Genomic DNA, 24089 nt, shown 5'->3' on the forward strand with positions numbered 1-24089 from the left:
AGGTTAGGTGGCAAAAATCTATCCCCAGACTTTTGCCACCTAACCTTAGAACAACATTATGCTGGTGCAGAGACCCAGATTCCAGCAATGTATCACTTAGTGGGCTGTTTACTGTCGTTTTGATAAAATCCCTGTCTGCTGCAGATCTAGCTGTTCTCTATATAACCGTGCCCACACCACTGATTGGCTGCTTTCTGTGTACACTGTGCATAGGCAGAAATCACTGGCTGAGATTGGGTTATAGAGAGCTCATGAATATGGAGGACTACGTGACAGTTTTACATTTCACAAAGAGGAAGTTGATATCACCAACCATTCCCATTTTATTTAGGTGTATCCATATAAATGACCCACCCTGTAGAACAGATAGGCCCACAAGCAATGATCAAAGTAATCAGAGCCTAAAAATGGAATTCAAATGGGAAGATGGGTAGCTCAGATAAATGCACCATGGTGGGAAAATCAATTTAAATGTATTTTTCTTTAAAATACATTAGTATTACTATTATTCCTCAGCTTTTTTAGTCCCATAGAAGAAATATTTCTAGTAATGTCCCCATGTGGCTGCGGCCAATTCCAAATAATATAAGTAAATCCCATGGTTTCAGTAGTAGGCGTATGCCTGAATTGGTTTGCAAAGTTAATGTGACTCTGGTTTTGTAAAACTGCTGAGATACTGGAATAATCTGAATGAGACGTCTGAGTAGGCAAACACTTGGCAAATGAGGTTTAATGTAGATAAATGTAGAGTAATACACATATGACGGCATAAGCCTATTGCTGTATATAAAGTAATTGGGAGTATACTCGGGACTACAGAACAGGAGAAGGACTTGGGTATTCTGGTTACAAGTAAGCTGAGCAGCAGCACTCAATGTCAAGTGGCAGCCGCAAAAGCAAAGATTTTATGATGTATAAAAAGAGAGATAAAATCCCACGATCCCAACGTATTGTTACCCCCTATAAATCACTGGTGAGGCCACATCTAGAATATGGGATCCAGCTTTGGGCTCCACATTTTAAAATTGATATTCAGAAGTTATAGTCAGTTCAAAGGCAGCAACTAGATTATTACAAGGGATGGAAGCCTCTCAGATGAGAAGAGGTTGGAAAAGTTGGGTTTGTTTAGCTTAGAAAAAAGACATCTCAGAGGAGATCTAATTTATATGTAAAAATATATATGTGGCCAATGCAAAAGACTTGCCCATGACCTATTCCTTCCAAGGACCATTCTCAGGACCAGGGGGCACTCATTACGGGTGGAAGAAAGGCGATTCCAGCAGCTAAATAGGAAAAGGTTCTTTACAGTTAGAGCAGTCAGACTGCGGAATGCCCGACCACAAGAGGTAATAATGGCAGACACTATGACAGCTTTTATGAAATTGCTGGATGATTTCCTCAGTACACATAACATTGTGGGTAATAGATAATTTAGTGACAAAATGTACAATTGGTGGAGAAAGGTTGATCTTGATGGACCTAGGTCTTTTTTTCAAGCTATGCAACCATATATGTAACTACTAGATGGTGGCCCGATTCTAACGCATCTGGTATTCTAGAATATATATGCAGTTTATTTTTGAAGATTTAATAATAATCCAATAATGCACCCCCCAATCCTGATATGTATGGTTCTCTCACCCCCAATCCTGATATGTATGGTTCTCTCACCCCCAATCCTGATATGCATGCTACCCCTCAACACCCTATCCTGGTATGCATGGTCCCCTGACCCCCCAATCCTGGAATGCATGGTCCTCTCACCCCCCAATCCTGGTATGCATGGTCCTCTCACCTCTCTTTCCTGGTATGCATGGTCTTCTTACTACCCTTTCGGGGTATGCATGGTCCCCTCACCCCCCAATTCTGGAATGCATGGTCCTCTCACCCCCCAATCCTGGTATGCATGGTCCTCTCACCCCCCAATCCTGGTATGCATGGTCCCCTCACCCCCCTATCCTGGTATGCATGGTCCCCTCACCCCTTTCTTGGTATGTATGGTCCCCTCACACCCCAATCCTGGTATGTATGCTCACCGTCACCCCCCTTTCCTGGTATGTATGGTCCCCTCACCCCCCAATCCTGGTATGCATGGTATCCTCACCCCCCTTTCCTGGTATGCATGGTCCCCTCACCCCCCTATCCTGGTATGCATGGTCCCCTCACCCCCCTTTCCTGATATGCATGGTCCCCTCACCCCCCAATCCTGGTATGCATGGTCCTCTTACCCCCCCTTTCGGGGTATGCATGGTCCCCTCACCCCCCTGTCCTGGTATGCATGGTCCTCTCACCCCCCAATCCTGGTATGCATGGTCCCCTCACCCCCCTATCCTGGTATGCATGGTCCCCTCACCCCCCTTTCTTGGTATGCATGGTCCTCTCACACCCCAATCCTGGTATGTATGCTCACCGTCACCCCCCTTTCCTGGTATGTATGGTCCCCTCACCTCCCAATCCTGGTATGCATGGTATCCTCACCCCCCTTTCCTGGTATGCATGGTCCCCTCACCCCCCTTTCCTGATATGCATGGTCCCCTCACCCTCCAATCCTGGTATGCATGGTCCTCTTACCCCCCCTTTTGGGGTATGCATGGTCCCCTTACCCCCCAGTCCTGGTATGCATGGTCCTCTCACCCCTCCAATCCTGGTATGCATGGTCCCCTCACCCCCAATCCTGATATGCATGGTCCCCTCACCCCCCTTTCCTGGTATGCATGGTCCCCTCACCCCCCTTTCTTGGTATGCATGGTCCCCTCACCCCCCTTTCGTGGTATGCATGGTCCCCTCACCCCCCTATCCTGGTATGCATGGTCACCTCACCCCCCTTTCTTGGTATGCATGGTTCCCTCACCCCCAATGCTGGTATGCATGGTCCCCTCACCCCCTATCCTGGTATGCATGGTCCCCTCACCCCCCAATCCTGGTATGCATGGTCCCCTCACCCCCCAATCCTGGTATGCATGGTCCCCTCACCCCCCAATCCTGGTATGCATGGTCCCCTCACCCCCCAATCCTGGTATGCATGGTTCCCTCACCCCCCTTTCCTGGTATGCATGGTCCCCTCACCCCCTCTGTCTGCGACCAATCAGCAACGCGGCCTTGTAGCCGCGACCAATCACTGCCGCGGCCCTGTACAAAAATAATATTAAAAAATAAAAAAAGTTATTCTCACCTTCCGACGGCCTCCTGTCTTCTTTCCACGCGCCAGGCCTCGCGTTCTCAGTAAGGCTTTGGGGCTTAGACCGCTGATGACGTCCGTCTTCTTTCTCGCGAGAGTGACGTCATCAGCGGTCTAAGCCGCAAAGCATTACTGGGAACGCGAGGCCGGGCGCGTGGAAAGAAGACAGGAGGCCGTCAGAAGGTGAGAATAACGTTTTGTTATTTTAATTCTCTTTTTTACAGATTAAGGCCTGCGCCTGCCGCTGATTGGTAGGCAGGCGCAGCTTACCTTTACAAACAGCTGTGCCTGTCGCTGATTGGTTGCGGCCTGGCGGCCGCGACCAATCAGCGGCCCGCGATTTTGGTTACAGACAGACACGATAAGGTGTTTATATATATACATTAGATATGGGCATGTAGGTCTTGGAAATTTATATCCACTAACACCTTTTCATCTTCTATCTGTTTCTGCATTCCTGAGTAATTAGTGTTCTAATGTATAGGAAATTGAGGATTTTAGTGCTCTGAGCGTGGCAAAGCACTTCCTGAGTCTCTGCCTTCCAAACTTGTTTTCCTTCCCAGCACCGGCGTATTTAGCTTAATTGATAGTTCACAGTATGGTATCCTTGCCTGGAACCTGACTTCACATACACAGTTTGCTATCAATCAAGCTAAATTGGCTGGTACTGGCCAGAGAAACAACATTGGAAGGGAGAGGCTTGGAAAGTGCTCTTCCACACTAAGAGCACTTAACTCCTCATTTGCATATTAAGCCTCTCTTGGGAATGAAGCAACAGATAAAAGATATAAAGGCTTCAATAGACTTAGCCTTCAAAGACCTGAATGCCCAAATATACGGGGGGGGGGTGTTGAAGTTACTGACAGGTCCCTTTTAAGAACCTTGCATGGAAATAAGTAGGGGTATAGTACAAAATACTGACAGGAACAATGTCTCATTAAACCTTGTCCAGTACAGCGAATATATTACCATCTTTCGAGCTGCCTGATTTGATGTGCTGTAATTTCTCAGAGGAATTAGATCATAGATGATAACTGCTGAGGATTACCAGTGAGCTGACGTAGCCAAAGGCAAAGCTCCACGCTTTGTAGCACTCATGTTTCTAATCAATATCTATTATTATGAGGAGCAGTTATAAAGCTGAGAGCATTTGTCATTAGGCTCATCTCTACTCCACATTTTACTCAGTGGATTGAAACTTTAAAAAGTAAGACATTTTATTTCCCCCCCCCCCTTTTTCATTAGCACATACGGTGATGAGAAACTTTATGGTATATCCTAGGGCAGAAATGTTTTTTTTTTCTGCATATAAGACTACTCTAACCCTCCCCCTGCCTCTTGTGTTGACCATACCCTCTCATTTCACTAGTAAAATTCGACTTCAGATAAGAGAAGCATTATCACATCACTGAGAGATCAGTTTACATCTGCTGCCTGTAGAGGACTGTGGATAAATGAGGGGAAGGAGTGACCTCATCTAGGTAGAATGTATTACTTATTGCAGTGCAGACAAAGGGAGTATTTTGGGAGAGGAGCGTAATACACTGTATTATAGGATAGTTGTTGGGTGAGGGGGAGGGTGTAGTAAACTCTTACATGCTCAACACTAGGTATAAAAGAAGGGGGGGGTTATTCTATATATTTATTTATACATAATACTGTATATATAATAATATAGATGCAGACAGAGAAATATATGTATATACAGTATATATATATATGTAGGATAATTTACACAATTTGTGGCTGACCTTATACTCCTTTTCCCTACTGTATATATATATACATATACATATATAGCACAGACCAAAAGTTTGGACACACCTTCTCATTCAAAGAGTTTTCTTTATTTTCATGACTATGAAAGTTGTAGATTCACTCTGAAGGCATCAAAACTATGAATTACCACATGTGGAATTATATAATTAGCAAAAAAGTGTGACACAACTGAAAATATGTCTTATATTCTAGGTTCTTCAAAGTAGCCACCTTTTGCTTTGATTACTGCTTTGCACACTCGGCATTCTGTTGATGAGCTTCAAGAGGTAGTCACCGGAAATGGTCTTCCAACAGTCTTGAAGGAGTTCCCAGAGATGCTTAGCACTTGTTGGCACTTTTGCCTTCACTCTGCGGTCCAGCTCACCCCTAACCATCTCGATTGGGTTCAGGTCTGGTGACTGTGGAGGCCTGGTCATCTGGCGTAGCACCCCATCACTCTCCTTCTTGGTCAAATAGCCCTTACACAGTCTGGAGGTGTGTTTGGGGTCATTGTCTTGTTGAAAAATAAATGATGGTCCAACTAAATGCAAACCGGATGGAATAGCATGCCGCTGCAAGATGGTGTGGTAGCCATGCTGGTTCAGTATGCCTTCAATTTTGAATAAATCCCCAACAGTGTCACCAGCAAAGCACCCCCACACCATCACACCTCCTCCTCCATGCTTCACGGTGGGAGCCAGGCATGTAGAGTCCATCCGTTCACCTTTTCTGCGACGCACAAAGACACGGTGGTTGGAACCAAAGATCTCAAATGTGGACTCATCAGACCAAAGCACAGATTTCCACTGGTCTAATGTCCATTCCTTGGGTTCCTTAGCCCAAACAAGTCTCTTCTGCTTGTTGCCTGTCCTTAGCAGTGGATTCCTAGCAGCTATTTTACCATGAAGGCCTGCTGCACAAAGTCTCCTCTTAACAGTTGTTGTAGAGATGTGTCTGCTGCTAGAACTCTGTGTGGCATTGACCTGGTCTCTAATCTGAGCTGCTGTTAACCTGCGATTTCCGAGGCTGGTGACTCGGATGAACTTATCCTCCGCAGCAGAGGTGACTCTTGGTCTTCCTTTCCTGGGGCGGTCCTCATGTGAGCCAGTTTCTTTGTAGCGCTTGATGGTTTTTGCCACTGCACTTGGGGACACTTTCAAAGTTTTCTCAATTTTTCGGACTGACTGACCTTCATTTCTTAAAGTAATGATGGCCACTCGTTTTTCTTTTCTTAGCTGCTTGTATCTTGCCATAATACAAATTCTAACAATCTATTCAGTAGGACTATCAGCTGTGTATCCACCAGACTTCTGCACTACACAACTGATGGTCCCAACCCCATTTATAAGGCAAGAAATCCCACTTATTAAACCTGACAGGGCACACCTGTGAAGTGAAAACCATTTCCGGTGACTACCTCTTGAAGCTCATCAAGAGAATGCCAAGAGTGTGCAAAGCAGTAATCAAAGCAAAAGGTGGCTGCTTTGTAGAACCTAGAATATAAGAAATATTTTCAGTTGTTTCACACTTTTTTGTTAATTATATAATTCTACATGTGTTAATTCATAGTTTTGTTTTCATAGTCATGAAAATAAAGAAAAGTCTTTGAATGAGAAGGTGTGTCCAAACTTTTGATCTGTACCGTATATATATATATATATATATATATATATATATATATACACACACACAGTAGGGAAAAAAAGTATAAGGTCAGCCACCAATTGTGCAAGTTCTCCTACTTAAAAAGATAAGAGAGGCCTGCAATTGACGTCATAGGTAGACCACAACTATGAGAGTCAAAATGAGAAAACAAATCCAGAAAATCTCCTTGTCTGATTTGGCAAGATTTATTTAGAAAATTATGGTGGAAAATAAGTATTTGGTCACCTAAAAACATGCAAGATCTCTGGCTCTCACAGACATGTAACTTCTTTAAGAGGCTCCTCTGTCCTCCGCTCATTACCTGTAGTAATGGCACCTGTTTGAACTTGTTATCAGTATAAAAGACACCTGTCCACAACCTCAAACAGTCACGCTCCAAACTCCACTATGGTGAAGACCAAAGAGGAGTTGAAGGACACCAGAAACAAAATTGTACCTCTGCACGAGGCTGGGAAGACTGAATCTGCAATAGGAAAGCAGCTTGGTGTGATGAAATCAACTGTGGGAGCAATAATAAGAAATTGAAGAAATACAAGATCACTGTTAATCTCCCTTGATCTGGGGCTCCATGCAAGATCTCACCCCATGGGGTCAAAATTATCACAAGAATGGTGAGCAAAAATCCCAGAACCACACGGGGGGACCAAGTGAATGACCTGCATAGACCTGGGACCACCGTAACAAAGGCTACCATCAGTAACACACTACGCTGCCAGGGACTCAGATCTTGTAGTGCCAGATGTGTCCCCCTGCTTAAGCAAGTACATGTCCGGGCTCATCTGAATTTTGCTAGAGAGCATTTGGATTATCCAGAAGAATATTAGGAGAAAGTCATATGGTCTGATAAAACCAAAATAGAACTGTTTGGTAGAAACAAAATTTGTCGTGTTTGGAGGAGACAGAATGCTGAGTTGCATCTAAAGAACACCATACCTACTATGAAGCATGGGGGTGTCAACATCATGATTTGGGGCTGTTTTTTTGCAAAGGTACTAGGACGACTGATCCGTGTACATGAAAGAATGAATGGGGTCATGTATCGTGACATTTTGATTGCAATCCTTCTTCCAACACCAAGTGCATAGAAGATGAAACATTGATGGCTCTTTCAGCATGATAATGATCCCAAGCACACTGCCAGGACAATGAAGGAGTGGCTTCGTAAGAAGCATATGAAGGTCCTGGAGTGGCTTAGCCAGTCTCCAGATCTCAACCCGATAGAAAACCTTTGGAGGGATTTGAAAGTCCGTGTTGCCCAGTCACAGGCCCCAAAAATCATTTCTCTAGAGCAGATCTTCATGGAAGAATGGGCCAACATACCACTAACAGTGTGTGCCAACCTTGTGAAGACTTACAGAAAACGTTTGACCTCTGTCATTGCCAACAAAGGATATATAACAAAATATTGAGATGAACTTTTGGTAATGACCAAATACTTATTTTCTACCATAATTTGCAAAATAAATCTTGCCAAGTCAGACAAGGTGATTTTCTGGATTTGTCTCCTCATTTTGACTCTCATAGTTGTGGTCTACCTATGATGTCAATTATAGATCTCTCTCATCTTTTTAAGTGGGAGAACTTGCACAATTGGTGGCTGACTAAATGCTTTTTCCCCCACTGTATATATACATACCGTATGTATTTCTGTGCGTGCATTCTTGATTATCTGCAGTAATGTTTGTGTGTTGCATAAATGTTGGTATGAACAAGTAATCAGTCTTATGTGTATGTTCGTATTCAACATTTCCATTTCTATGTATATAGGCTTATTTGTGTATCACTGTGTTACACGTTTGTCAACAGATCACCAAAGGGGACAGAGTATAGAAAAAGCACAGAACAGTAAGGCTATGTGCACACGCTGCAGATTCATCTGCAGGTTTTTTCCCGCGGAACCGCATGTAAAACCGCAGGTAAAGTGACCTGCGGTTTTGCTGCGGTTTAGCCTGCGGTTTCACACCTCTACTATGTTAAAGGTGTGAAACCGCAGCGGAATCCACAGAAACAATTGACATGCAGCGGAAAAAAAAACGCAGCAAAGCCGCGCGGAAAAAAACGCAGCGTGAGCACAGCGGTTTTGAAAACCTATAGGGTTACATGGTACTGTACCATGTCTGTGGAACTGCTGCGGTTCCGCAGGGCCAAAACCACTGCGGAACCGCAGCAAAAACCGCAGAGTGTGCACATAGCCTTAGCATTTGTTCAGGCAATTCTGAGCATTCCTGTTGGTAAATTTGGTATTAGGGTACTTTCAGAAATCTCATACTTGTTACAGAGCTTCAGCTGTGGAATCTGCATTGAAAATCCACAGCAAAGTACAATATAGAATTAACAAAAGGAGTCTGTCACTCCCAAAAATTAAATTAAATGAATCAGATAGTCAGGTAGGGCACTTAGCCCCTACAAAAATCATGTCTTTATTTAGTTTTCTTGGCTATGATTATCAAGAACATAATACTTAATTAGTATGAAAATGAGGGTGGTTGGTGCACACTTAGCATGACCAAACTCTAAGCGCACCGTTTCACTTCCCTTCACATTTTATTGATAGACAGCACTCGCTTGCCCAAACAAGCACTCCTTGAAATGAAGCCTTGGTCATATGTGCAATTCTGGAGTCTATCAGGCTTGCACACAATCTCTTGCTCACTCACTATACCTCCATAGATCTGTGTAACGAGCAGACACAGCATACAGGAGAGTGGGATTTTTGTGCACCTGCTGAGTTCCTGCACTAACTATGTGTGTGCTCAGTTCCTGCACTGACACTATGTGTGCTCTGTACCTGCACTAACACTGTGTTTTATGTTCCTGCACTGACTATGCATGCGCTCCGTTCCTGCCGTGACTATGCGTGCGCTCCATTCCTGCCGTGACTATGCGTGCGCTCCGTTCCTGCACTGACTAAGCGTGCGCTCCGTTCCTGCACTGACTAAGCGTGCACTCCGTTCCTGCACTGACTAAGCGTGCGCTCCGTTCCTGCACTGACTAAGCGTGCGCTCCGTTCCTGCACTGACTATGCGTGCGCTCCGTTCCTGCACTGACTAAGCGTGCACTCCGTTCCTGCACTGACTATGTGTGCGCTCCATTCCTGCACTGACATGTGTGCTCCGTTCCTGCACTGACTATGCGTGCGCTTCGTTCCTGCACTGACATGTGTGCTCCGTTTCTGCACTGACTATGCGTGCGCTCCATTCCTGCACTGACTATGCGTGTGCACCGTTCCTGCACTGACTATGCGTGCGCTCCATTCCTGCACTGACATGTGTGCTCCGTTCCTGCACTGACTATGCATGCACTCCGTTCCTGCACTGACTATGCGTACGCTCCGTTCCTGCACTGACTATGCGTGCGCTTCGTTCCTGCACTGACATGTGTGCTCCGTTTCTGCACTGACTATGCGTGCGCTCCATTCCTGCACTGACTATGCATGCGCACCGTTCCTGCACTGACTATGCGTGCGCTCTGTTCCTGCACTGACATGTGTGCTCCGTTCCTGCACTGACTATGCGTGCGCTCCATTCCTGCTCTGACTATGCGTGCGCTTCGTTCCTGCACTGACTATGCGTGCGCTCCGTTCCTGCACTGACTATGCGTGCGCTCCGTTCCTGCACTGACATGAGTGCTCCGTTCCTTCACTGACTATGCATGCGCTCTGTTCCTGCACTGACTATGCTTGCGCTCCGCTCCTGCACTGACATGTGTGCTCCGTTCCTGCACTGACTATGCGTGCGCTCCGTTCCTGCACTGACTATGCGTGCGCTCCGTTCCTGCACTGACTATGCGTGCGCTCCGTTCCTGCACTGACATGTGTGCTCCGTTCCTGCACTGACTATGCATGCGCTCTGTTCCTGTACTGACTATGCGTGCGCTCCGCTCCTGCACTGACATGTGTGCTCCGTTCCTGCACTGACTATGCGTGCGCTCCGTTCCTGCACTGACTATGCGTGCGCTCTGTTCCTGCGCTGACTATGCGTGCGCTCCGTTCCTGCACTGACATGTGTGCTCCGTTCCTGCACTGACTAAGCGTGCGCTCCGTTCCTGCACTGACATGTGTGCTCCGTTCCTGCACTGACTACGCGTGCGCTCCGTTCCTGCACTGACTATGCGTGCGCTCCGTTCCTGCACTGACTATGCGTGCGCTCCGTTCCTGCACTGACTATGCGTGCGCTCCGTTCCTGCACTGACTACGCGTGTGCTCCGTTCCTGCACATACTATGCGTGCGCTCCGTTCCTGCACTGACTATGCATGCGCTCCGTTCCTGCACTGACTATGCGTGCGCTCCGTTCCTGCACTGACTATGCGTGCGCTCCGATCCTGCACTGACATGTGTGCTCCGTTCCTGCACTGACACTTGTGCGCTCAGTTCCTGTACTGACTCTGTTTGTGCTCTGTTTCTGCACTAACACTGTGTGTGCTCAGCTTCAGCACTGACAGACTCTTTTAAATTTGTAAAACCTTCCATGCTCACAGCTGTGGATTGTAAGTATACTGCCCTTTCTCAAATCTATAACATGCCTCTTATGTCACAGAAATGAGGCAGATTTTCCATGCTGCTTTAATTAATTGAAAAGCAGCGAGGGAAAGTTGTATTTTACCAAAATAAGCAACAAAATCTGTATTTAATACATATGGATTTCATTGTGGATTTTGTTGCTGATTTTTAGGACAATTCCATTACATTATTTCTCGCAGTGTGTGAATATTTTTTATATTTGAGTATATATAAATATGTGTAAAAAACAACCTACCCCAAAAATGTGAACTCCTGACGAAGTTTAATGCGAAACCTGCAGTGTGCTTTTCTTCTAGGTGAGCATATATTATTGCCACTGTGTATGTACCGTATTTTGCAACTTATATCGTAATTACCTCCTCCCAGTTTCCTTACGTCACCACCTTATATTTCTCTGTACTTTGTAAATCTTGGGCGGCTCCTGAACATTTTGTGAGCTTCCATCCTCAAAGCCAAATGTCATCAATAGTTTGTATTAAACAGGACATATAGTTGGGAGTTTTTGTGCTGATCTAGTTGATACGGTACATATTTTTTTTTTACATAATTCATCAATAAACAATATTTTTGTAAATTAACGTATTAAGTTCTGTACATTTGTATAGGCTCTGTTAAATGTTGTATTAATTTGCTTCTCTGTTGCAATGGAGGAGTGAGCCCATTTTAGCTATGGGGATCCATGATCACCAGTTACACCCCTGCCATGATGCTTCATTGACAGTGATGTTATGTGAGAAGCATATTGAGGTCTCCGATGGTTTCTCTGATGCTCCATATCACTGAGAATTATTCTCGCTTGATAACCTCACAACAATCTCATGAATATCACATCACTCGTGCTTTGTATCCACAATATGTTTTCTCAATTTGACCAAGAAGTTTTACATTAGCTGTCATTGAAACTGACCACTTGCTGATGCCAGGATCATTGCTTGTAGTCTTTCAGTTTCAAACTGGTTGTTTGGCCAAACTCCAGCTTCTTCTGTGGGTTGTTGTGCTCTAAAGGAATGAAAAGATGTTTTACTATAAGAAATAGGAGAAGTGTGAAGGAGTAACAGGTATCTACCCCTCCTGCAGGAACCCTGAGAGATGAGGCTAGCCAATGGTTAATGCTACAGTGTAGAAGATATTTCTATGCTAGAATTAAACAAGATTATTAATATGAATATTATTATTCAGAATGAACATATTTATATAAACAGATTATTTAAAGGGGTAGCCTTACTATCATATCACTAGGAGTGGCAGGACAACCATGGATCCTGAAAATAAAGTTGCTGTTTTTCCCTGCACCTGTCAGCACAGCCCTATTCTCTTGAATTAAGTTGTGCTGCAGATACCCACAGTGCAATGATGGAAATATCTCTTGGTATAAGATATAAGGACTGTACTTTACAATCCCTTGCAGCTCCGGAGCCGATCCGCCACCGCCTGCTGATTTTTCTGGAACATTCCAGAAATTACGTATTGTCTTCGAAACATATACACTGCTGCCAATTACTAGTGATATCAGTGAGGTCAACACTCCATTAGTGATTACTGAAGCCAGGATTTACAAAAAGCAGGGAAATATGATGTGGAAACAGCTGGGATTTAGAAACCTGAGTGCCTTCCCTTTTTATTTTTTTACCCTAGTTTAAAAAAATATGGTAATAGGAAACCCCTTTAAAGGGAAACAGTTGATATCAGATCTGTGGTGTTATAGAATAGGAGGAGCTGATCATATTGATAAACATTGTAGGAAAAGTTTCAATAAAACTTGCATTTTAATCATTGATATTCCTGGTGTTTGTATGGATGAGTCCAGTGGGTGGTCATGTCTTCTCTGTATGACTGTACATATTGGGCTCATTCGTAAAAACACCAGGAATCTATACTAATAGATCACAGACTGGACAGGAGTCAACAGTGCGATGCAGCAGCAAAAAAGGCATGCACAGTTCTGGGATGTATTACCAGAAGCATAGAGTCTAGATCATGTGAAGTCATTATTGCCCTCTACTCCTCTTTGGTCAGACCTCATCTGGAATATTGAGTCCAGTTCTGGGCACCACATTTTACAAAAGACATTGAAAAACTCGAGCAATTTCAGAGAAGAGCGACCAGAATGGTGACCAGTCTGCAAACTATGTCCTATGAGGAACGGCTAAAGGATCTGGGAATGTTTAGCATGCAAAAAAGAAGACTAAGAAGAGACTTAATAGCAGTCTACAAATATCTCAAGGGCTGTCACACTTTAGAGGGATCAGCTTTATTCTCATTTGCACAAAGAAAGACTAGAAGCAATAGGATGAAACGGAAAGGAGGAGACACAGATTAGATATTATAAAAAACTTTGACAGTGAGGGTCATCAATGAGTTCTCCTTCAATGGAAGTCTTCAAACAGAGGCTGGACAGACATCTGTCTGAGATGGTTTAGTGAATCCTGCATTGAGGAGGTCCATTCCAACTCTAACATTCTATGATTCTATGACTCGCAATGAATAAAATGCAACTTTTACTTAATCTTTCCCAATAAACCCATATATCATTCTGCTCAGGTTCACCTTACAATGCTCTCCGCAGATTGGACTGCATGTATAACATGTCTAGTTCTCTTTAATTCCCTCCTGCACTAGGTGCCAATGTCAGACTGGGCTACCTTTGGCCCACCATATGAAATTATTTTGAGGTCACACATTCAGAACTTGCATAAATCCAATTTCATTTGTATCCTCTTGGTTCCATTATTGTGACAGCACTAGGAAACCATCAGATGGGCAAGTCTTACTTCGTTAGCAGCAGTTTAATGGTGTTGTCCACAACTAGGTACCACCCATTGCTATTGACCTCATGGTTCTGCATAAATTCAAAGAAAATCTATACTTATTTCTTGGACCAGTGTTTCTCCTCTACTGCCCTGTGTCCCACGTCAGCCTCCTGACTCTAATATTTCCGTCTAACTGGAAAAGCAGTGTTTGTTCCACTCAAACAGAAATCTAAAATCTGCAGCCGATCAGTGACCGTTGATTGACAGCAGGGACATTGCTTATGTCAGGAGACCAGCAGATGACACAGGCTGAGTATGGAGGGGCAGCAAAGTCAGGGAAGCGAGTATAGATTTATTAATTTCTTCAGCATTTTGAGACCATTAGTGGGTGGTTGTGCAGTAATGGACACCTCCTTTAACCTCCTTTAAATTTACAGCCTTGAAAGGGTTGTCCCACAACAAAGTAAATATTAATTAATAGATCTTGAAGTAAAAATGAGTTCCACAATTGGATGTTCTAAAAAAATGTTCCTGTGCAGAGATATACTTATACATGTGTCCCTGCTGTGTACTTTGTAATGGCTGTGTCTGACCGTGCAGAAACATGGTCTGATTGTACTACAGCTCCTGGACGGGGATAGGAAGCAAAACAGTATACAGACAGGACTCTATGGGATCGCAGTGGATTCTTTTTTTGTGAGGTAAAACATTTCACTGACTGTTTTTAAACAATGTTTAACCTCAAAGAAAGAATCAGCTGTGATCCCCTGCTGTAATGTCTGCATACTCTCTTTTGCTTCCCCTCTCCCCAGGAGCTGTGATATAATCAGACCATGTTTCTGCACAGTCAGACACAGCCATTACACAGTACACAGCAGGGGCACATGTATAAGATTATATCAGCACAGGAACTTTTTTTTTAAACACATCCAATGGTTGGAAATTATTATTATTCCAAGATCAATTGAAGTGTTTATTAAAACTAACTTTGTTAGTGGGAAACCCCTTTAACAAATACATACATTGTTCTAAAATAAAGATAATGAAAATTGGATTCATTGATGGATATAATGACATCTATGAACAAATATCTGCAACGATAGCCATTAAATTGCAGGGGATTAAGAAATGATTAAATTTTGGAATTCATAATTCTTTTTTGATGGCTTTCACATGTGATGAGACTGATCACTAGATATTACTAATAAATATCATTAGAACGGTATAAGTGCCGGAGATAACTGGTGCACAGCTCTATTTGTGCTCACGTGAACTGTTTCTTGGCATAAAAACATTAGATATTCATGTGAACAGATACATTTTCGGTTGTGCTTTCTTTTCCACAGCTGTTTTGTACATTAATCTAAGTAGGACCACCTGCTGGGTTTTTCTAAATTGATTGATACATCATTATGTGGTGAGGTGCTCACTTCCTCTTGTGTTTAGCCACTTTTATTTAATGTACTTGTGTAATAAGATACACAAGCAAGATCCGACTGGCCCACGGGTGAACGGGTGAATCCCCTGGTGGGCCACTGTGCAGGAGTGTGCCTTCACCCCTCCTACATAAGCAGTAGTTGGCACAATATACATGATTCTCTGTGTGCAAAGACAGTATCTCGTCATTCATTTAACAAACTATCCCGCTTACTATTCTCCAGACGCAGAGGTAAATTTATGAAAGGGGGTAATGTAATATTTGAGTGTGCTAAACAGTGGGCCCTGAGGGTCAATGTAAGGGCTCATGCTCAAATGCGAGACACTTGGACGAGTCTCGCATGTCAATACTCGGCACTGCTGCCGGCACTCGGATCGGAGTGTTCACTGCATGTATTTCTATGCAGCTGAATGCTCCGATCCGAGTGCCGGTGGCAGTGCTGGGTATTGACTTGCGAGACTCGTCCGAGTTTCTTGCATGTGAGTATGAGCCGTTACTCGTGTATCCTGGGCATCCCAGTGGGACACTGCACATAGATCTGCATATAGTAAATAGTAAGGGGTGAGTATAGAAAAATACTGTAAAAATATAGAATTACATGATCGACCTGACCCAACATGTATATGAGTAATCAAGATGAAAAAGTGTCAGCAATCAGCATGTACAGCCTCCTAAATATATGTAAGAAAATCATCAGGGGTGTAACCATACTGGATGCAGAGGCCTCGCTGGCCCATATGAGAAGATTAGTTGGGGGCCTATTTAGGGATTTCACAATACAGCCCATAAGCTTCAATTTACATCACTGGACAATATAATACCATATAATACTTGGGAGTAATTCCTTCTTTATTACGAACTGTACTGTATACACTATGTAATATAAAAAACATAGAGATGACTCACCCACTGGGTCCGGGTCTCTGCGCCTGGGTGAAACGCCAGTCTGTGTTAGGCTGCCCCTGCTGAATACAAACAGAAAGGTGTGCTTAACTGGTATCCTGAGTAGATAGATTACTGTATCTGAAAACAAGAATCAATCATTTCCGTTAGTTCACATGAATTACTTCCAGGAACATATCACATTAACTGTATTTTCCATAACATTACATGACATGCACTTACCATGTGATACACCTAAGTACATAGTGTAGGAAAAGTAATGATCGCATATTGTCAAAATTGCCTGCCCCTCATTGAGAGTAGTGGGGCAACCTGAACACCATTTTTGTAGCGCTCTAGTGCAGTGATCGGCAACCTGTGGATCTTCAGCGGGAGCGAAGCTTTAACTCCACAGGTTGGACACCGCCCATAGAGTTGACCATACGCTTATTGTTCTTCTCAATGTTCAAAATTGTTTGTCATGTTCATTGTAAGAGAAAACATTACGAGATAGCAACAGCTTTATTATTATAAAATTATTTAGCAAATTAACATGTAACTTTTTTCAATATTCACTGCCAAAAGGTAAAGTTTGACTAGGTATCTACTGCATCTGTGACCCCGCTCAAGAGGTGTTCCCCACAGTGGGCACAGCCAGGATGTAGGCATCAATCCACCATTGTAAATAAATGCCATATATACCAATAGGTATACATTTCTTTGAAAATTCCTTTGTATATGAAAGCGCAATCTCCTTTTCTTTCCTATATAGTAAAACAAGACTTATAACACCACATACCTACCAGATGGAGGAAAGAACACACTTTTGGCCTGCTGAATGGTCATCTACGGGTTATGTAGACATCAGGAAGTGCACAGACAGTCTTAGGCTACTTTCACATTTCCGTTTTGAAGCATCAGGTGCAATGTGGCGAAAAATGGAAAAACCGGATCCGGCGCCTGCTGCCACCGGATCCGGCTTTTTTCCCATAGACTTACATTATCGCCGCATGGCCATGCGGCATGTCCGGCTTTAGCCAGAAACGGCAAAAAATGCCTGTCCGGCGTCTTCAAAAAAACGTTCCATGCAACGTTTTTTGACAGCGCCGGACCGCTTTTTTGCAGAGCGCATGCGCGAAGACTCTCTTTCCCTCTCCCTCTCCTGCACCGTATCCGGCAAAAACAGATGATCCGGCGGGCTGCGGCTCCTACCGGATCAGGTTTGACAACTTTTCGCCGCAGCCCGCCGGATTTAAAATCCGGAAATGTGAAAGTAGCCTTAGTCCTATTTATTCTAACCAATACTACCTTTTCAGCTCCTATTGTTACCATTTATTGTTATGTGTATGGCCACCAAACAAAAACGTCTGATATTTTAGAATCACAAGAGAACAAGATTCTATTAGCAATGCGATCAGTTAGTATTAGGGCTCGTGACGACAACCGTATAACTCGGACAAGTGCTATGCATAGTTTTGACATAGTATTGTATGGGTCCGTGCACATGTCCTATCATGTCTGATCCGATTATTCGATGGCACTCGCCCACTCATGTCTATGGGTCCGTGCGAAAAAATCAGATCACGCTCTGATCAAACTCTGACCGATTTTCTCAGATGTGGAGAAAACAGCCGTCTAGTGTGAATGAATGTGGTTGAGTGCTTCGATACTTATCAATAGTCATACAGGACATTCGACTGCAGGTAAACCTATCCAATATATTATAATAATTGATATATTTAGCTCCGCTACATCTGTATAAATTGCCTAGGGTAAAACATTTTTTTTCTATCTCATAGCGTATTGGTTTTGAAATAAATAATTCTCACTCTGAAATACATATAAATCTGCCAGTACCGTTCATGTTTTGGATATATTTATTACCAGCAGTTGCCTGTGCAAGACTTGGCCCAATACTGTTCCTCAAATGTAATTACGTAATGCTGAGAATAATATTACATAAAATAAAAAAAACATAAAAGCAAACAGTCGCTCTAATAAATTCCACCGCTAAGCAGCTACATTCATTGGCAAGCATGTATAAATTACAGAGAACTTCTGATCTCTCGCTATGAGTGGCGGTGTCTTTCTCTGTTGGGTTTCGCTGTAATTAGACTACTGTACTTGCTCTTTTAGACAAAACTTTGCCACAACATCTGTAGCTTATTAACCACATACAATGTGACACATCCGACCTCCGCTGTACCGTCATGTATGAAGTATGTCCCACTGGAGCTCGCACAGCTCCTGACATCGCCTAGTGTCTGTGAATGGTACTGCAGTCCTCTCACAGCCAAAGCCCCTTCTATCAGCTGATCGGGGGGGTGCTAAACGTTAGACCCCCTACTTTATGACCTATCCTAAGAACAAGTCACCAATAATAACGTCCACAGAAAACCTCTTAAGTGTTAAAATGGAAATAGTTTGTTACGTACTAATAACAGTGAAACTTTGAATATTGAGGTGTGATTACTGACAGCTTTTCTTCATGGGTGAGATCTAGGCTTTTCTTTGGCTGGGACCTTCCATTGCTAAATAAAATAAATATAGTTCTGAATAATTTACAGTTAGACAAAAACATTTTTTTTAATCCCACAGAGCTGCAACATCAGGAAAACACGCATCTGCCAAACAATTCCCCATAGCTCAGCTTCCTATGAGTCACATACAGTGGTGGAGGATGGGAATAGTATGTAGGATACTGGGAGTGACTGTGATACTTTCAAGTTGTGAGTGGAGCTTGTCTTTAAAATAGTTTAACAACGACCAAATCCTGAGGTTAATCCAAGGTTAAAAAGAGATATTAAATAATTGATACAAATGTATTAGTAAATAAATTAATTTATATGTATGGATATATTTGATATAGACAATAGATAGGTACAAAGAAACTAATTTGACCTGCACCTCCTAACAAAATGAAGTACATGTGAATAGGACTGTCTACTTTGTGTGTGCCCACCAGCCATGACAATGCAACCTTTATTGATGGGATCAGACTCTATCAGACATATTTATACTGGGGTAACGCCTACAAATGTAAATAAAGGTACTCCTTGTTGTGGCTGGTGGGCACACAAGAATTGGCCAATTTGTGCGTTTACTACCTTAATTTTTATAATCTATGTAGCAGTAATGCCATTTAAAATTCATGTATTTAATGTTTGCATATATCTTGGAGCACACAACGTGTTACATTCTTTTGCATGTAGATTGATAGATGCATATAAGAGATGATGAATCGACATCAAATACATAGGATAGATTTACAGATATGATAGATACATAGATAGATGGATAGATATGGGATAGACAGACATATATTAGTTAGACAGACAGATAGATAGATAGATAGATAGGAAGATGGATAGATCGGATAGATTTGATATAGTAATATTAATTACTAAGAATCACACTCCACATGTATTTCTGCTGTTTCCTGTGACCCACAGTGAACCTGATGATCATGCACTTTCATTTATGCTGCCTAGAAAACCAGATCACTAGGGGATTTCAGGCAATCCCAACACTGAGATTATTTGTATCGTGTACTGAATTATCATTTTCAATCGTGGTTATTTTCTGTGTTAATGGAAGTCTACACAAGATGATTTCGGATGTTCTCGGTAATAACAAGATTACTAGTATTAAAATATTATTTTTTCCTATATTATATACAGTATATAATCACAGATATCTTCAAACTGAAAACACAGGGCATAACTACTGTATGTGAACACACTGCCGGCATCTCTGTGGATACATAGAACTTTGATCTCCTTAATCATGTGACACATTTGCATATAAGATTATGGTTAGGAATTCTCCATCAATAAAAAAAATATCCTGTAAAATCCATAAAGGGGTTCTCCAGTCTGAGAAATAAGTCTGCAGTGACTGCAGACTGCTGAATGGTGACAGTGTGTGGTGCGCACACTGTCAGGATCTGCCTGGTTCCCGATGCGAGTGGGTGGTCGCGTGACCACATTCATGTGATTGGCATATTTGTAGTCATGTGCTGACCTGTGTTTCCTCTGCTTCTCTCAACAGAACCTTGAAAAAGTGCAAACAAGTGATGATGCGGTATGATATATCAGGTTCTAATACTTTGATATATCAGGTTTTGACCAGATACTTATTAATGACCTTGTCCGTATGTCTCTCTTGTCTGGTCTGCAGGACCCATGATCTTGGAAGACGTGTGTATATCCCAGCTGTACATATAAGAGGTTTAGAAGATTTATCTGCGCTGCTGCTATTACCTAATGCCGCCTACTCTTACTTGTAGGAGCGGGTGATCTAACCTGTTCTCAGATGTTGGAAAGAACTAAACTATGAATCAATCTGTTTGTTATTCTATTATTACACAGCAACAGAAGCGAGGACTGAGTAATCGCATATCACACACAGGCGGGATAATAAGCCTGCGGATAGTGAGAGCTATCGCTAAAGACGGAATTACTGCATACAACAGCGGTATACTGAGATTGTCACAATTTACCCTAGCAATGGGGTACACACACACGAGACCCGCCATACACAGAAGAGCATCCAAACTACATGCGGGAGTCAAACCCAGGACACATCGCTGCAAGGTACAGTAAAGTTATGTTCACACGGTGCATTTTTGCAGAAAAATTGGAAAACTGCTGCTTTTTTTAAAAACTGCAACGTCAATTCTTTCAGCATTTTTGCAGCGTTTTTTCAACATAGAAAGCATATAGAGAAAGTTGCAAAAAAGCTGCAAAAAAAAAAAATGCAGCCAAACCGGCTTTTTGTAAGAAGCTTTTTTTGCTGCCAGGAGAGCAGGTTTTGGCTGCAGAAAAAACGAAGCAAAAAAGCAACATGTCAACATAACCTAGCAAAGCAAACTGCTGAGCCATCGCGTTGTCCACATAGTGATTTCTTACTGATCATTGTGACAGAAACTGACAGCGACCCTGATTAGATTTTTTCACACTTTACATAATTTTTTTCTTAACCTCAAAACAGGATAAGTGACTCCACTTGTGAGAGACAAAAATATTACATGCAATGCTTTCCTGTTATGCTTCAAGGGAATCTGTCACCAGGTTTTTGTCAACTAATATGAGAGCAGTATAGTGTAGAGACAAACGCCCTAATTCCAGCGATGTGTCATTTATTGGGCTTCTTGACACTGTTTTATCAGAAGGAGATCATTAGATGACTAATAAACTTGCTGCATGTAGTCCTCCATATTCATGAGCTCTGTATAACCCCGCCCCCACAACTGATTGGCAGTTTTCTGCCTATGTACAGTGTACATAGAGAGTCAATCAGTGGTGGGGCGGGGATCACTGGCGTAGCGTGGGGGGGGCGGGGGGGGGGCGGTCCGCCCCAGGCGGCATGTGTGTGGGGGCGGCGCGGCAGCAGCAATTCCACCCTGCAGTGCAGTGCAGCGGCGGGCAGGGAGCGATGCGATCACGGCAGCTCCGCTGCCTGCAAGAGTGAATAGCAGGAGCGGAGCGGCAATGGTCCGTCCTGCTTCCTGCCCGGAGGCCGCGCTTCCTGTTTCACACAGAGGAGCGCCGCTGAGTGACGTCATCATTCAGCGGCCGCTGCTGTGTGAGGGAGGAAGCGCGGGCGATGCTGCGGACAGGTGAGAGGAGAGAGGTGGTGTCTTGTGTGTATGTATGTATGTATGTCTGTGTGTGTGTGTGTGTGTCTGTGTGTATGATGGAGCAGGCAATGATGGGAGTGATGGTCTAGAAGGCAATGATGGGGTGATGGAGCAGACAATGATGGGGTGATGGAGCAGGCAATGATGGGGTGATGGAGCAGGCAATGATGGGGTGATGGAGCAGACAATGATGGGGTGATGGAGCAGGCAATGATGGGGTGATGGAGCTGGCAATGATGGGGTGATGGAGCAGGCAGTGATGGAGCAGGCAATGATGGGGGTGATGGAGCAGGCAATGATGGGGTGATGGAGCAGGCAATGATGGGGTGATGGAGCAGGCAATGATGGGGTGATGGAGCAGGCAATGAGGGGAGTGATGGAGCAGACAATGATGGGGTGATGGAGCAGGCAATTATGGGGTGATGGAGCAGACAATGATGGGGGTGATGGAGCAGGCAGTGATGGGGTGATGGAGCAGGCAATGAGGGGAGTGATGGGGGTGATGGAGCAGGCGGTGATGGAGCAGGCAATGATGGGGTGATGAAGCAGGCAATGAGGGGAGTGATGGGGGTGATGGAGCAGGCAATGATGGGGGTGATGGAGCAGGCAATGATGGGGTGATGGAGCAGGCAATGAGGGGAGTGATGGGGGTGATGGAGCAGGCAGTGATGGGGTGATGGAGAAGGCAGTGATAGGGTGATGGAGCAGGCAATGATGGGGGTGATGGAGCAGGCAATGATGGGGTGATGGAGCAGGCAATGAGGGGAGTGATGGGGGTGATGGAGCAGGCAATGATGGGGGTGATGGAGCAGACAATTATGGGAGTGATGGAGCAGGCAGTGATGGGGTGATGGAGCAGACAATGATGGGAGTGATGGGGTGATGAAGCAGGCAGTGATGGGGTGATGGAGAAGGCAGTGATGGGGTGATGGAGCAGGCAATGATGGGGGTGATGAAGCAGGCAATGATGGGGTGATGGAGCAGACAATGATGGGAGTGATGGGGTGATGGAGCAGGCAATGATGGGAGTGATGGGGAGAAGGCACAGTGATGGGGTGATGGAGAAGGCAGTGATGGGGAGAAGACAATGATGGGGTGATGGTCGAGAGGGCAATGATGGGGTGGTGGGTGAGAATGCAATGATGGTGGTGGTGGAAAGGGCAATAAATGGGGGTGGTGGAGGAGGAGGAAATGATGGAGGTGGTGGAATGGGCAATGATGGGAGTGGTGGGGGAGAAAGCAAAGATAGTGGTGGAGAAGAAAATGATGGAGGTGGGGGAGAGGACAATAATGGGATGCGAGGGGAGGAGGACAATGAGGGGTGTGGGGGATTGGGATGGGAGGAAGGGGGACTTATAATGGCCTTAGGAACAGGGGGAGGTGGAGGAAGACATTATCGTTTATTATGTCTAACACAGTCCCTTAGTATATAGTGTACTCACTAATTCTGTATAACACCATCCTTAGTTACATAGTTTCCTCTTTTATTATGTATAACACCGCCCCTTATTACCTACCATCCTCTCTAGTTATATATGGTGCCGTCCCTTATTATATAGCTTCCTCTGCTGTTATGTATAGTGCTGTCTCTTACATAGTGTATTTTTGTTATTTTTGTTATTCACAGCGCCCTCTTTTATTACATGGTCCCCTCTCTTGTTAGATATAAAATGACTGCTGATCGAGGAGCCGGTGACCAGACGACCAGTCCATCAGCTCCTCCATTAGAAAGGAAGCTTTCCCATGCTCCATCAGCCATCATTGCATTATACAGCTAACAAGACAGGACGGTATGTAATAAAAAACAGGGCTCTATATAATCCAATATGTAAGGGACAGAACTGTACATAACAAGAGAAGGCACTGTGTATGGGACAGCAATATACATAATAAAGGAGACTATGTAATATATACCTGTATGTGTGTGTGTGGCTATATAATATCAATAATCTATCTATCTATATATATATATACACACACACACGTAGCTTTGACGCCATAAAAGGAGGGGGGCCCGGACACATTTCTTGCACAGGGACCCCAAGCTGTCAGTGTCCGCCCCCTGTCCGCCAAAATAATTTGTACTTTCTGGTTTTTTTTCTGTCACATTATTAAAAATTATTATTAAAAAAAGCCATTAGGTCTTCATCCAGCATCATCAAGCTAATACATACATATATATAGAGAACTGCAAGAAGTTGAAAGTCTAGAAATTTAGAAATAATAGCAGAGTTAGTAGCAGACTAAAAATTAGATC

General features: G+C 43.7%; 1 protein-coding gene across 1 annotated transcript in view; it reads right to left on the reverse strand.

Moving 5' to 3' along the window:
• LOC141083191 (protocadherin gamma-B1-like) overlaps window positions 1–24089 on the reverse strand; it is a 137735-nt gene that overhangs the window by 3203 nt on the left and 110443 nt on the right. The window contains exons 6-7 of the mRNA XM_073567356.1: window positions 16216–16274; window positions 12029–12120 (exon numbers count right to left, since the gene is read on the reverse strand). Coding sequence (XP_073423457.1) covers window positions 12029–12120; window positions 16216–16274 — 151 coding nt within the window. The remainder of the gene's footprint in view (window positions 1–12028; window positions 12121–16215; window positions 16275–24089) is intronic.

The sequence above is a fragment of the Dendrobates tinctorius genome, unplaced genomic scaffold (assembly GCF_039654945.1).
Source record: "Dendrobates tinctorius isolate UK_male_01 unplaced genomic scaffold, ASM3965494v1 ptg000020l, whole genome shotgun sequence".
Lineage (NCBI taxonomy): Eukaryota > Metazoa > Chordata > Amphibia > Anura > Dendrobatidae > Dendrobates > Dendrobates tinctorius.